This window comes from Rhamphochromis sp. 'chilingali' (genome assembly GCF_963969265.1).
Source record: "Rhamphochromis sp. 'chilingali' genome assembly, chromosome: 16".
Lineage (NCBI taxonomy): Eukaryota > Metazoa > Chordata > Actinopteri > Cichliformes > Cichlidae > Rhamphochromis > Rhamphochromis sp. 'chilingali'.
The window spans coordinates 16,879,032-16,893,655 of record NC_137943.1 but is presented as its reverse complement, the minus strand read 5'-3'; the positions used below and the strand labels follow the sequence as shown (position 1 = coordinate 16,893,655).

At 39.7% G+C, this 14,624-nt stretch overlaps 2 protein-coding genes across 3 annotated transcripts; both read left to right on the top strand.

The window, feature by feature from the left end:
• The first annotated feature begins 3,443 nt into the window (after nucleotides 1-3,443).
• Nucleotides 3,444-8,718, top strand: mrps14 (mitochondrial ribosomal protein S14). Of its 2 annotated transcripts, none has more exons than XM_080906827.1 (3): nucleotides 3,444-3,572; nucleotides 8,023-8,187; nucleotides 8,343-8,718. In XM_080906827.1, the coding sequence occupies exons 1-3, from the start codon at nucleotides 3,459-3,461 to the stop codon at nucleotides 8,523-8,525; spliced, it is 462 nt and encodes a 153-aa protein (XP_080762953.1). In that variant the 5' UTR covers nucleotides 3,444-3,458; the 3' UTR covers nucleotides 8,526-8,718. The 2 variants fall into 2 exon arrangements, with proteins under 2 accessions (XP_080762953.1, XP_080762954.1); XM_080906828.1 differs by lacking the exon at nucleotides 3,444-3,572 and adding an exon at nucleotides 6,965-7,053.
• A 1,665-nt stretch (nucleotides 8,719-10,383) lies between these two features.
• Nucleotides 10,384-14,148, top strand: cacybp (calcyclin binding protein). The gene is made up of 6 exons (XM_080906826.1): nucleotides 10,384-10,511; nucleotides 11,407-11,617; nucleotides 11,750-11,846; nucleotides 11,938-12,037; nucleotides 13,063-13,157; nucleotides 13,330-14,148. The coding sequence occupies exons 1-6, from the start codon at nucleotides 10,494-10,496 to the stop codon at nucleotides 13,490-13,492; spliced, it is 684 nt and encodes a 227-aa protein (XP_080762952.1). The 5' UTR covers nucleotides 10,384-10,493; the 3' UTR covers nucleotides 13,493-14,148.
• Nucleotides 14,149-14,624: the final 476 nt, after the last annotated feature.

Here is a 14,624-nt window from a genome sequence, read left to right as displayed (position 1 = left end):
TTGATTGTTATTTCATAGAAATGGTGTAATTTCTAAAATGAACTGAAATCAGTTTACAGTATCACAGAATGTACCATATGTGTAATGGCTGGTCTTTCAACACAGAATTCTTTCTTGACGTTAAATGACTATGGTGTGTTTAGAGAAGCTATAAAGAGGCACACGAAAGTAGACTATGTAGATTACTTTCATTTAGAAGAAATGAAAACACAGAGAAAATTGTCTACAACTTGAAATTGAGTGAGTTGCATTATTTTGCAACACACACACATATATATATAATAGCATATATATATTGCCAGAGATTTTTGATTTTTCAGCTGCACATGATGTGAATATCCTGTTCTAGCACATCCCAAAAATATTCTTTTGCATTGAGATCTGATGAATGTGAAGGCCATTTAAAGATACCAGCATGCTATTAAAGTTTGTGAAAGGCCGCATTATCCTGCTGAAAATATAAGACGACTACACTGTTGTCATGAATGCATGGCCATAGTCAGCAATAATACTCAGCCGTGGCATTAAGTTATATGATAACCAGCTGAGTCTCATGCTCTTCTGCTGCAGTCTTCTGCGGCTGTAGCCCATCTGCTTTAAGGTTCCATCTATAATGCATTCAGAGATGCTCTTCTGTATAATTTGGCTATGATAAGTATTTATTAAAGGTACTGCTGACTGAAACAGTCTGGCAACCACCTCTGACCCAGAGAACTGTTCTACTGGATCTACTGGTGACTGTGTAGATCATTTGATTGAACTCACTGTCATGTTTCGAAACAAGTCTGAGCTTTGTGAATTTGCATGTTATCCTGCTGGAAGCAGCCACGGGACACTTTGGTGATAAATGGTCAGAGACCACACTCAGGTAGGCTGTGGTGCTGCTTAGTTGATTCTGAGGTACCCAAAATGTTCCACAAAATATCCCCCACTCCATAAAGCGACCAATACACTGTTGATACAAACCAGGACGGATCCATACTTTGATATTGTTTACACAATATCAAATGTGGAAGCAGAAATCAAGATTCATCAAACCAGCTGAAAACTGTGGACAAATTTCCTTTCTTAGATGATAGGATTGGTACCCTGTGTAGTTTTCTGCTGCTGTAGCCCATCTGCTTCATGCTTTGACCTATTGTGCCTTCAGAGATGTTCTTTTACATACCTTGGTTATTTAACTGCTACCTTACTGCTGCCTTCCTATCAGGCTGGAGCCTTGAGACGACTGTTGTTGTGATGTGGAGCTTTATAGATAAAATAGAACTAAAGCAGTCTGTTAAGTGTATTTTTTTTTCCAAGAATAAAATATAGTTATTTGTTTATTAATTTCAGTTTTCAGTTTACATGACATACCTGAAATGAGCTAAATTATGAATAAAAGTATGACTGACTGACTATGTTTCCAATTGGCCACATCTTTAAGCAGATGAGGGACGCAATTCATCTTTGATTTCATATCACGGTCACATAAAAATAATATTTGATATAGGAATAGCTATGATAAGGAATTGCTGGATATGACTGCATTCAAACTAGTGTCTAATATTTGAGCTGCCAAAGGGCTGCAGTGCAGTTTATTTATACGGGCTGTGTATGAATAATGTTCACAAGACATGTTGACACAGGTCAAATGTGGGAAAACCAATCCAGTAAGAAGAAAAATGACACTTTGTTTATTGCCTACAAGCTTTGGAAATATCATTCTGATCAGACGTGCGGACACAGTCGTTTCTACCCAGGAATCTGATGTGGATCCAGAGTGTTTTTCTCTGCATCTATTTTACATCAGATATTTGGGTAGGAAAGCTTAGAGATGCTGGCAGCAAACATGCCACTTCCACCATCCCCTGAAAACAGTGTTATGTCTGAATCAAACACACCGTAAAAAAACACACGCACACAGAAAATATACAGTATTTATTTATTTATTTAGTATTTAGTATTTATTTATTTATTGTCATTGTCAAGAACAATGAAATTGCGTTTGGGGCTTCCATACAACCCAAAAAAAAGAAGAAAATAATAAATACCCCTTAAAACCCAAGTGTACATATTTAACCCAGTGTGACTCCAATGCAATAAGACAATCCTTAGCAATAATGTTCGTAGAAATTCAGACAAAGACCTGAGAAACATGACAAAATACAACAATGCAACCCATTCAATATTATTGTACTGTGAGATATGATATCAGATATGATAGTTATCTATTTAAGAAAGAGGGGGGGGGGGGGCAGGAGGGGGAAGAGAATAAAGATATGATGCACCAATGCAGACCAGTTCATTGCTATTAAGAAGTTGGATATGGTTATTGTCCGTGAGAGGGGGGCAGAGAGTTCAGGAGCCTCACAGCCTGTGGATACAGGCTGTTGGCCAGTCTGGATGTTCTGGCCTGTATAGACCTGTACCTTCTCCCTGAGGGCAGCAGATGGAAAATGTGGCGCGCAGGGTGATGTTGGTCCCGCAGGATACTGTGCACCCTCCTCAGACAGCGAGTGGGGAAGATATTACTGATCTCTGGCAGACTTGTTCCAATAATTCTGCCAGCTTCTTTCACCACCCGCTGGAGTGCTTGCTGATCGGCCTTGGTGCAGCTGGGGAACCACACTAGAAATCCATACGTCAGAACGCTGCTGATGGCACAGTTGTAGAAGTTCAACATCAGAGATCTGGGAATGTGTGCGCTCCGCAGTCTCCTCAGGTAGTAGAGGCGCTGTTGGGCCTTCCGTACAACTGAGGTGATATGGTTGCCCCAGGACAGGTCCTCGGTCACAGTTACCCCCAAGAATTTAAAACTGCTCACCCTCTCCACCGCCTCACTGCCAATGAAGAGAGGCAGATGGTTGTTATGACCCCTCTTCCGGAAATCTACAATGATCTCCTTGGTCTTTTTGGTGTTTAAGACCAAGTTATTGTCGTGGCACCATGACTCTAGTTGTTGCACCTCTGTCCTATAGTTTGTCTCATCATTGTTGGATATAAGTCCGAGCACTGTAGTGTCATCTGCAAACTTAACAATGAGATTGGATGCGCAGGAGGAAATACAGTCATGGGTGAAGAGAGTGTATAGCAGAGGGCTCAGAACACACCCCTGAGGGGCACCGGTGTTGACCACAAGGGTGGAAGAGGTGTTCTTACCCACTCTGACACTCTGTCTACGGTTAGTGAGGAAGTCCACAATCCAGTTGCACAGAGAGGATTTAAGTCCCAGTTGGTGGAGTTTGGGACGGAGTTTGTATGGCCGGATGGTATTAAAAGCCAAGCTGTAGTCTACAAAGAGGAGCCGTGCATAGGTGTTCCTGTGTTCCAAGTGCTTCAGTAATGTGTGCAGCACTGTGGCGATCGCATCCTCGGTTGACCGGTTCTCCCTGTATGCAAACTGGTGCGAGTCCAGGGATGGTGGAAAAGCAGCTCTGATGTGTTTAATGACCAGTCTCTCCAGGCATTTGGCGGGAATGGGGGTGAGTGCCACAGGTCTGAAATCGTTCAGACATGTGACATTTGACTGTTTTGGGATGGGAACGATGGTAGTAGACGTACTACTCCTGTCACATTTTCATCTGCATGTGGTACGTAGTGAATGAGCCTCATGTTTGATCAGCCAAGAGATCCTTGTTTGTTTTAATCATCTTGTTTAGGGTTAGATGAAAGAATGCATAAACCACTAGAGGAGAAGGTATCTTTGATGAATACCAGGAAGGTTAGCTGGTTGCTCGTGGCTGTCTGGTATGTATTAGTAGACTTTTCCTATGGCTTGAATGTGTCTCCCTGGAACTTAAGGACTTTATAAAGACTTTAGATGTAGTGCTAAAGCATGCAATTAATTATAGCTGTTGCAAGTACGTCGCTACTTTAAAGATGTTGTTTTGCTTGGAGTAGTTCAGAACCAAGCCCAACACCCACATCATCTTGAGTACATAGAGACCCTTTGATGGTGGTTTAGCCTTTTGTGTAACCCTCTGGTGTAACCCGTGATCCGAGCTGCTGCTTGGTTACATCACGTCATGGGTGTTGACTGAGTTCACCGCTGCACCATTATTTTTACTCATTAGGCCACCTCGGTGAGCAATTGCAACTTCTCTCAGTTACATCTCAGTTTCATATCGCCTGATTTTGTGTCCAAATTACCCCAGTCTTAGCTGTGATCTGACCTTAGATCTGCAGATCTTCTGTAAAGCGCACTGGTGCACCAGGGTGACACCAGCGCAAGACACCTTGAAATTGCATCACTTCCCTAAAGCCAGCGGGCAAGAAACACTATATCATTGATCTAATTTAAATTATCTGCTGGCACGTTGGACATTTGTCACCGGTGACCCCTATCACACTGCTGTTATACAGCAACACAGTACCTCCCACTCTTTACTCTGTCAGTGCAGCTGCAGAGCTGTTCGTCCCAAGTCATTTAGAATAGATTCGCTGCTTGAGAAATAATGATGACAAAGGATGTTGCCAGCTTAAATTAAAGTTCGATTTGCATGCGTTAATCTGTAACACCACCTGTTCTCGTTGTTTTCATATGTTAGGTCGATTGCTTTGAATGAGACTGACCAGCATTGCCCCCCATAAGCTCTCTAAACTATAACTACTTTATATTACCTGTGCTATATTTGAATGATGACCCTTTATCATTAAAAGAGTACCTTACTCTTATCTTGTCAAATTGTTTAAGGACTGATTAAGGAATATTTTTAACTTCCTCTCTCCATCACAAACGTTTATTCCTAATTGCAACGGGTCACCTTTTCAACTCTGCTCAGGAAAGTAAAAGAAATCACTGACAGAAAAATTCTGCCTTCGTCATGATGATCTTGGAACAGCCGTGTCGGGAAGTTTTGAACTACGGGCCAAAACTAACTCGGAGCCAAAAAGCAGTTTAAGTATGATAAACTGGTGCTGTCAAATGAAAAAGCTGTGTTTTCGCAAATTTCAAAAACATTTCTCCTGGTTGACAAACCATATAATTTTGCAATTACAGTGATTCATAAAGAGTTGTTCCCGCTAACCCAGAAAATGAAAGACAGCCGAATATTTTGACATCCATTACAAAAAAAGTTAAGGTAATTTCTTGGTACATTAATACGCTTGGTGCTGTGACAGGTTTACAAATACCATTATCTGTAAGCAGTAATGTGCTTACTTTTTGAGTCATTTATTATTTAAGTCAGTGCTTAGATCCCTATACCAATTTTCCAGCCTGGTTCATAACAATGCTTTTTATAGAGGAAGCACTGCCTGGAGTTTGTCATGTGTTAATATTTATCCAAAAACGCATCTCCTCCAGGCTGCAGAGTACTGAGGAACTGTTTAAGAAAGTAACCCATTCTGCTTATATGCTTTTTTTTATCTATTAAAGACAGCACCCTGCTGAGACATATGTTGAAAGAAGAAGAGCACACTGTTTAATATATGTGCTTCCTTAAAACACAAGGGTTTCATTGTTAGAAGTGCTGGGGAAGCAGAGATGACTCTGTGCTTCAGAAGATTTAAGACACAAGGTTTAGATTCAGCTGGAACAGGGGCCCTGGTCATGGTGGGTGGTGAGAGAGAGAGAGTATGACCTTATCATGAAAGGACTACATTGCCACCTACTGGTGGTCAAATGGTACTACACGTGACTAAAAATTCAAGTAAATTCAGATTGTTACAGCATGTTCTCAAAGGGGATTATCAGTTACTTGAGACTCAAAGCAAAACTAATCACAGCAGGTTCAGCACTGATGAAGTAAATGTAATAACAAATGTAATGCTGCTGCAAAAATCTAATATTAACTTCACCATAATTAGCACTTAGTGTTTCTTCTTCACTCACCTCTTTTCACTCTATATGTGTTTATACACAAATCTGCATTTAATTAATGGTTATCATTCATCTCTGGCTCACTTCTCCAGAGTGTCATTTGTCCTATCTTCCTCCCCCAGCCGGTCACAGCAGATGTCTGCCCCTTCCTGAGCCTGGTTGTGCCACGGTTTCTTCCAGTTAAAAGGGTTTTTTTCCCCCTCCCTACTGCCACCAAGCCCTTACTCATAGGGTGTTACTTAATTGTTGGGGTTTTCTCTCTGTTACTGTAGGGCAGGGATGTCCAACTCCAGTCCTCGAGAGCTACTGTCCTGCAGCTTTTAGATGCATCCCTACTCCAACACAGCTGGATCAAATGGTTGGATTACCTCTTCAGCATGCCATCAAGTTTTCAGGCCTGATAATAAGCTATTTATTTGATTCAGGAAGAAGGATGTGTTTAAAAGCTGCAGGGCCGTAGCTCTCGAGGACTGGAGTTGGACACCCCTGCTGTAAGGTCTCAACCTTACAAAATAAACTGCCTTGAGCATCAGTTATTTGAATAATATTTGTTTATTATACTGTGATTTACACTGTGGACAGAGTAAAAGTGAGAAAAAATATATTTTTGAGACAAAAAAATGTAAGAATAATGCGAGAAAAGCTTGCAAACAATTTTTCTTTTCTTTTTTTTTAAAGAAAGGGAGCAATATCACTTAAGTGTTCATGGTTAGGTTGAAGAGAATGTTTGGGATCAATAACTCATAAGAAATGTTGAAATCCCATTATCAACGGGACTGGTTGGGAGGTGTCTGTAGAAGCTGTCTACAAAGATAAATCATGAAAAACAAAATACATGTTTCAATGCTCACAATCGCTGAACACTCACATAGCGATTTAAACAGAAATCAGCTTGTAGTATATGTGAACTTCCTTGCAGTTTAAGATAGAAAAGTGAGGCGAAGTCTGTCTTTGATTGAAAAAAAAGACACAATTTTCCTATTTTTCCCTCTTACGAGTTTTTTCTCATAAATTTGTCACGCTTTACTTGTAAATGTGTCGCGTTTTCGCTCATAAATTTGACATTTTTTTAGACACTGTACGTCTCATTTTATCTGGTCACACTCCAGGTCGATAGGTGGCGGTAAAGTTGAATGTTTTTTCTTTCAACCTCCGGTGGTTTCGCGCAAGTCAAATCCAATATGGCGGTTAACAGACTAACATGTTTGGGGTTAAATGCCCTTTATTCCACCGTCTGCGTCCCAAAACAGGTAAAGCATTTACGGTAATCTTGCATGTATTAGCTGAGGTTGTGTTTTCATTCAGACTCAATCTATTATCTCTGACTTTCGGTCGATAAATGTAACATTGGCTGTTTTATTGATGTAACTAGCGTTCTGACGTTAGCTTCGCGGCTACTAAGCCTGCTATGTGTCAAACCTGGCTCAGTATGGTTCTTTGAAGGGTTTAACAGGACATGATACATGTCCTCTTATAATACATGAAAATTATAAGAGGACAGGTAGTATATGCTCAGTTCCCGTGCTTGTTCTAGCAAGAAAGGTTGAGTGATTAACTTCTTTTTACTGCTATGGCTATGGCTTCTAATGATCTTGAAAGCAAGATATTTAAGCTGAATAAAATGATGACTTTGTTAGCATTAATTGTGGCCCGTTATCCCTCAAGAGCAACCGATTTCTTTTACAGCTGAGCGCTCGTTATATGGATAAAATTATTCCCTGTTTAGTTTTACTTGAACCTGCAAAGTGAGCCTTTTGTTAACACGATCTGTGTGGAATATGCAAGCGTCATAGGAAGGCAAGTTTTCAATGGATCATCAGAAGTTGCATGTAATAGTTTTATGTCCGAATCACCAGGGTCTCTCCCCCTCTGTTATTTCGGAAGCGTACGAAGGAGGTTTCATTTATTTTTTGGCTCACATCTGTGTGTCTGTTGTCTTGGGCACCTGATGCTCTAATTCGGGCAAACTTGATTTCTGTCATAGAACTGAAACTGCTAACATCAGGTCAGATGCTGTATTTTCAAGTGAAAGCTTGTCCAAATGGCACACGGCAGTGCAGATGAGCCGAAATAATCAGCTTTTGATTTAGACTGCTCTGGCTTGTCTGAAAATTGTTAGGGCCTAAAGGTGGTTCAGACAGTTAGAGCTACAGTGTGTGTAATTGAGTACAGAGGCAGACTAAATACTTGTTCACTAACTGAAGGAGCACTGTTTGCAGGCATTGAGGAGCTGCTGGGGGGCGGTGGAGCAGGTGAGAAGTTACTATGTTGACTGGAGGATGCTGAGGGATGTCAAGAGGAGGCAGATGGCCTTTGACTATGCTGATGAGAGGTTACGAATTAACGCACTGAGGAAGAACACCATCCTACCCAAAGAGCTTCAGGTATACACTGAAGAAGGACATCTAAGTCATATGTGTATTAATAAATAACTCAGCAATGGTAATGATTGAACTGTTACAGAATGAATCCTTGAAAAGACATTAGTACAGAGTGAAGTACTAATGTCTGTTTACTTATTTATTCATTTTTTTTGCAGGAGATAGCAGACAAAGAGATTTCAGCACTACCCAGAGACAGCTGCCCTGTGAGGATACGTAACAGGTGTGTGATGACTTCCCGACCACGAGGAGTGAAGCGGAGGTGGCGTCTTAGCCGTATTGTCTTTCGTCATCTAGCTGACCACAATCAGATGTCTGGGATTCTGAGAGCAAGGTGGTGATGAGGTCTCACTGGACATTTTGAAAAACAAGATTTTTCAGTGGTTATCAATAGACAGCTACATTTGATTACTTGTGTAAATTATGTTTTCCTTGGTCAGTAAGGTGCTGTTGCTTCCTTATTAGCCTTCTTAATATAAAAAATGAGAAAGTTGATATGAGTACTGATAAATAAATGAATATTGTTGTACATTACAGTTTTGTGAGTGTCTTGGTTTATTATAAAATGTTATGTGTAATATAAAAGTTTTATAAAAGTTTAGCACCTTCTACTGTCACAGGAAAAGAAGTAAGTTATTTTTTAAGGTAATGGCTGCCCTAAAATGAGATGTAATTCATAGGCAAGAAAGCCCACATTTTCCTTTCACTTACTTTCTTTTCATTTATTCTGTATGTAATATATAACTGGTCTTTTATGTAGTTGAAAAGTATCTAAGATGTAACAAATACCAAACGTGTGGAACGTTTGCTTCAAAGCAGGATGGATCCTTGCTTTCATTTGGTTAGCACCACATTCTGGTCTTACCATAAAATGTTCCAACAGAAATGAGATTAATCAGACCAGGCAACAATCTTCCTTCCAATCTTCTTCCAATTTTGGTGAGCCTGTGTGAATTGTGGCCTCAGTTTCCTGTTCTTAGGTGACGAGTGGCACTCAATGTCTTTCTGCTGCTGTTGTTTTGATATGTTGTGTGTTGTGGAAAAAAATCAGTGGAGTATGAAAAGAAACTGGTTTTCTGAGATTTATTTTATTTAATTTTTTTGTGTCCTCTCCGGCACTGTAGCAGAATTATTTTCTGAAGGCCAAGAAAAATGCCCACCAGATTTATTTTCCCAAGTAGACCATTACGGCTTTTGCTATACTGGTCCACTTGATTGTCATATTTTATTCAACCTTCATAATTATTATTATTATTGTTCTTGTTGTTGTTATTAATTAATTTTTCATTTTGAGTTATTATAATCAGAACAGACAGGACCAGGGGATGGGAAAGAGAAAGAAAGAGAGGTTGGGAAGAGAATTAACAGAAGGAGAGGGAAAGATAAATAGAGAAGAGGGATAGAGAGAGAAAAGATGATGAAAATCTGCGTGATCACCTGCTGAGAGAAAAAGAAGACAACACAGTAGGGAAACCACAGCAACAACCAACATAAGCATCAGTAACAGTAAATAATAGTGAATGTTGCTAAGCAGCATACAGTACTAATAATTCATGATACGTTTAGAGGCAGCAGCCAACCAAGATGGTGTGTGTCTGTGAGTACCTGCTTGTACACCTGTGTGTGTGTGTGAGTGCACTTATGTTCATGTTTTTAATAGAGGTTATATCATTCAAAACACAAATTTTCCTCTATGTTATCCATTCAGAGATGCTGCTTCTGCTTTTTCTACCATGATTGTAATGAGTGACTATTTGAGTTAATGTTGCCTTCCTATCAGCTCAGAGCAGTCCCAGTAGACTCAGACAAAAGTCACTTAAATCAACTTTCTTCCCTGTTTTTGTGCTCAGTTTGATCTTCACCACATCTGCTTGTCTAAATGCACTGAGTTGTTGCCATGATTAGTTATTTGCATTAATGAGCAGATAAAGGATCGAGTGGCCAATGTGCGTATATATAATGCAATTAAATAGAATGTGTCTCTTAAAGTGGTGCAAGTTTGTTGAAAGCCAGCAAACTGTAACATTCATTTGATTTTACATTAAAAGGTTCAGTAAAAAAGTTGAAATTACCTTAAAACGGTTCATTTAATTCATGTCATGCTCTACATACAAGGACACTTTGCTGTTTAGCAATGATTAAACTTCAGTACAGTAGGTGGCGGTAGCACACCTGTAATCGGCCTTGCAAATTGCCAAATGAAGAAGACGGAAGAGCTTTGGAAAGAAGCGCCGCTGGAAAGTAGTCTGAGAGCAGTGAAGAAGAACCGCAACGGCATTTCATAGTGTAGCTGATACTGATAAGCCTGAATGGATTTAACCGAACAGGTGAGCAGAATCGTTTCATTCAGTTTAGTGTTCAGCAAAACTGCATCTTTTAAGGTTTAGCTGCGGTAGCTGGATTTACATAGATACAGTGAAATTAGTGCAATGCTTGCTAACGTCAGTCCTATCAACCCGTTGCGAGCAGCTGCGTGATGCCTGATAAAAAAAAAAATTATTATTTTTTTCTCCAGGGTAACGTTACAGTTGTAAACTAAAACAAAACGCCTGTCTGGCAAATACGATTACAGTCGGTAGTCGTGCGTGGCGGTGGGTGCCAGTAGCTCGCGGCCCAACTTAGCTGTTAGCTTTTAGTGGACTACCAGAACATTCTAGCAACATCATTCAGTGTAAAACAACTACTGCGCTGCTAAACAAATCAGTACGGTAGTTACTCGGTGTCTCTGTTAGCTGTCTGGAGATGTTACTATACCCACTCATGTACAGTATCATTAAGCACTTTTACATTTGAATTATACATACATACATACATATTACAATACATCTGTAAAGGATCTCTCAAGACATGAATAACTGTAATATGTACAGGCTTCTAAGCTGTTTGGATGCCAGATAAATCGCAGACAAATGCATAGTTCCAACGTGTGTTGTGAGTTAGGTTAGACTACATTTAAATAAAGTAATATGACTTCGAGAGTTGATTGTGGGAAATGGGTTAGTGACTATATAATTATTGTAGAAGGCACTTTGTTCTTACTATTTATTAAGTTACAATAGAAATTTTTATTTAGAAATGAAATGTTAGTTTTTGCACATTTATTTACTTATATAGTTTTGTTTTTTTAATTAAACAAATGTTTGGTAGATGGATTCAAACCGACAGCACTGCTCTATTAGTGGATGTGCATGTCTCAGTGATTGTATTGTTCCCCTCATACAGATTAAACAGTTGGAGGAAGACTTGCAGGAGCTGGGGTCCCTCTTGGAGAAGGCAGAGAGGAAAAGAGTTCAGGATCTACTTAAACAGGAGCAGAAAAAGGTGGAGAAGGAGCTCGCAGCTAAACGACAACAAAAAGAACAACAGGCTAGGAAGGAGGCAGACCCATCTGCAGCCACTAAGGCAGCATACACTGTCAAGATTACCAGCTATGGTATGGGGCAGTTATCGAGTAGCACTATCAAACATTACTGAGAAAACCAAGCGGTTAAGATGCGTTCAAGAGCTGGGGAGGGGAAAAAACAGTATTTCAAAATTGTTCACATGTGTATCATCTTTTCTGCAGCATGGGACCAGTCAGATAAGTTTGTCAAAATTTATCTGGCATTGAAAGATGTGCACAAAATATCAGCAGAAAATGTGGAGGTCAAATTTACAGAACGGTGAGTTGATAATCAGCATAGTGTTCAGTTTGTTTATACATTCCTGTTCCCTTATCAGTGCACGTGAATTTGCCCCTTGTCTGTGTTGCAGGTCATTTTCTGTGCTGGTGAAGGATCTAGATGGCAAAAACCACGAAATGACAGTTCTGAACTTGTTGTATCCAATCAATGAACAGGACAGCTACAAAAAGGTAAACAAATCATCTGCTGCTTACTCAGCTTCTCCTCAGCCCAGCGGCCATGAGATGTTTGTATTTCAGAAATCGGTTGCTGGCTTTGGGTCAAAAGTCTTTGTCATCTTAGATGAGTGGGTGTGCTTTAGGAAGCAGTGTTGCAATCTCTCTCAGCAGACTATCCCCATATTTCACAAAACTGTGTAGGTCTCTGATATTGCAGGCCAGTAATCGACCAAATACTTGCAGTATATACTTCTTCTCTCTCTCCTTCTCTCACAGCTAAAACATCAGTTTCTTCTCTCTCTCCTTCTCTCACAGCTAAAACATCAGTTTGCATGAAGCTGTGCATAATGCAGGTTTCCTCTGCTGTCTGTCAAGAGGGTAATGCTTGACAGGCAGCCACTCCGTGCTACTCAAAAGCTCTGTGGCAGGACAAATCAAAGTTTTTATTTTTTAAGATTGCCTTTGCATATTCTGCAACAGTTCTAAGCCATGTTACCTCCTGCAGCCATCACACTAAATCTCTTTTAAACCAGAGAAAAATGTTAGATGGTTGTAATGTAAGCTTGCTGCTTGATGAAGAGTAATGGGGAAAAAAAATAAAATCATGTACGCATCAATATAGCTAAGAAAGCAGGTGAAAAGGTACCTTGTGCATCATTTTAAATAGATGCATTTATTTGTATTTATTTTAAGATTTCAGGAAATATTAGTCATTTTGCAGAGAAAAACTGGAGTAGTGATTCTTAGTGATTGACCTGTTTGTCAGAGAAAAGTAAGCATCAATGAAAAGCCAAATAAAGTAAAACATTTAAAGTTAAAACAAAATTATGTGTGGCCACTAGGGGGCAGCAGACACCCTATTTTTAAGCTTGTAGCAATGAGTTTAAATATACTGCATTAACTTATTAAGGTGGCTATTGTGATTATACGTAAACCTTGTTAAATGCAGTGTCAGTGTTCCTGTCACTTTTCGTCTTTGATTTGAGCTGCCAGTCTGTTGTCCACACTCTGAAACTGTCTTTTGCTCTCTGCAACAGATAAAAACAGACATGGTCTTGGTCATGTGCAAGAAGCAGTCAACAAAGAAGTGGGACTGTCTAACGGCGGTGGAAAAGCAGTCTAAAGAGAAAGAGTGAGTTAGAAATGTGCTTATTGATTTTAGTTTGTGAAATAAAGTGCAGCAACAGTGCTGTGTCTCAAGCCACTGTGATTGCAGTGCAGTGATTGGGTGCACACATACTACATGAGAGCAATCCAAAGAATTATTTGCACCATTAAAGTATTTTCCTGCCGCCTTTCTACAGAAAACCCAGCCTTGACGATAATGCTGACCCCGGCGAGGGCCTGATGAATGTGTTGAAAAAGATTTATGCAGAGGGAGACGACGAGATGAAGAGAACAATCAACAAAGCTTGGACAGAGTCCCAAGAAAAGAAATTAAGAGGAGAGGAGATGATGGACTATTAAATATTGCCACTTTTCCACAGCAGGACCAAATGAGAGCTCCAAAGGTTGAAGCAGGCATGACTTAATTATTCAAAGTAAAGTCTACATACACCGCTCATAAATAATTTGTCTAAAGTAATGTCTAAGCTCGGGATGGCCTCAATTTGGCCCTGCTTTGAAAACCAGGCTGCTGGTGTTCTTAGTGATGGGCTACAACTCATCTGTCACTCAAGCAAAAGGATGGAGTCCATCACGTGATGACCTGAAGACTGCAAGAACGCACACATTTCATCACAGCTGACGTTAAGAGTCCAACCTGTGGGTAGAAAGCAGGGAAAATGTTGTCTGCTTCCCCACTTACATACATTCCCCTATGTGTTTTGTGAAGTCGCACTTAAAGAGTTAAAGGACCACTGCTCAGTCATTTCACAGCTCTTGTTTTTGTTGTCCTGGCTTGTTTCAATAAAATGTCTTGTTGTGGTTTAAATTGGACCAGGGTAAATGTAATTGTTCATTTTCCATGGTAGTTGAAAATCAGTACAGATTAACTTGGCAAATATTTCTTTTCTTTCTTTCTTTTTTGTCAGCTATAAATTTGCCAAAGTTCTCTTACTTATGAAGTAAACCTGAGGATAGTTTTCTTTCTTTTTTTTAATCTTTACATCAGCTGTATGATTTTGTAAATCCACAAATAAGTCACGTAGCATACAAAGACAGTAAACTATCTTGTGTCAGCCTAGTGTAATACTGTACTGCATGCAGGTATGTTTAAAACTACATTTTCCACAATCCTTTTTTTAAGTTACATATTCTGAAATACTTGATGTGACTGATTTTTGCAGATTTTTTTTCCGACATTGTGAAAAATGTATGTTTTCACTGTTGCTGGTTGTTCTCTGCTCTCATAAATACAGCTGTTGAACTCAGTTTTTCCATCTGTCTTTCAAGCTTAAAATTAGATTTAAAAGTTATTAAGCATTTTATTGCCATTTATATCCACTGGCTGACGTTTTCAGCTAGCCTTCTCAGTTAATATTTCACGGAGTCGTATCTTAGATGTGTTATGAAATTACAAGATGTGATTTGCCTCATGCAGAAGTAATTGTCCTGGAGACATGGATGGGTTGTGTAAAATATGCATATACTGGCCACT

Bases quoted from the DNA above. Each gene is read 5' to 3' on its own strand.
- cacybp (XM_080906826.1), top strand. The intron at 11,618-11,749 runs GTATGGGGCAGT...TCTTTTCTGCAG, and splicing joins TGTCAAGATTACCAGCTATG to CATGGGACCAGTCAGATAAG. The intron at 12,038-13,062 runs GTAAACAAATCA...TCTCTGCAACAG, and splicing joins AACAGGACAGCTACAAAAAG to ATAAAAACAGACATGGTCTT.
- mrps14 (XM_080906827.1), top strand. From the start codon at position 3,459: ATGGGGGTGAGTGCCACAGGTCTGAAATCGTTCAGACATGTGACATTT. The intron at 3,573-8,022 runs GTACGTAGTGAA...CACTGTTTGCAG, and splicing joins CACATTTTCATCTGCATGTG to GCATTGAGGAGCTGCTGGGG. The intron at 8,188-8,342 runs GTATACACTGAA...TTTTTTTTGCAG, and splicing joins TCCTACCCAAAGAGCTTCAG to GAGATAGCAGACAAAGAGAT.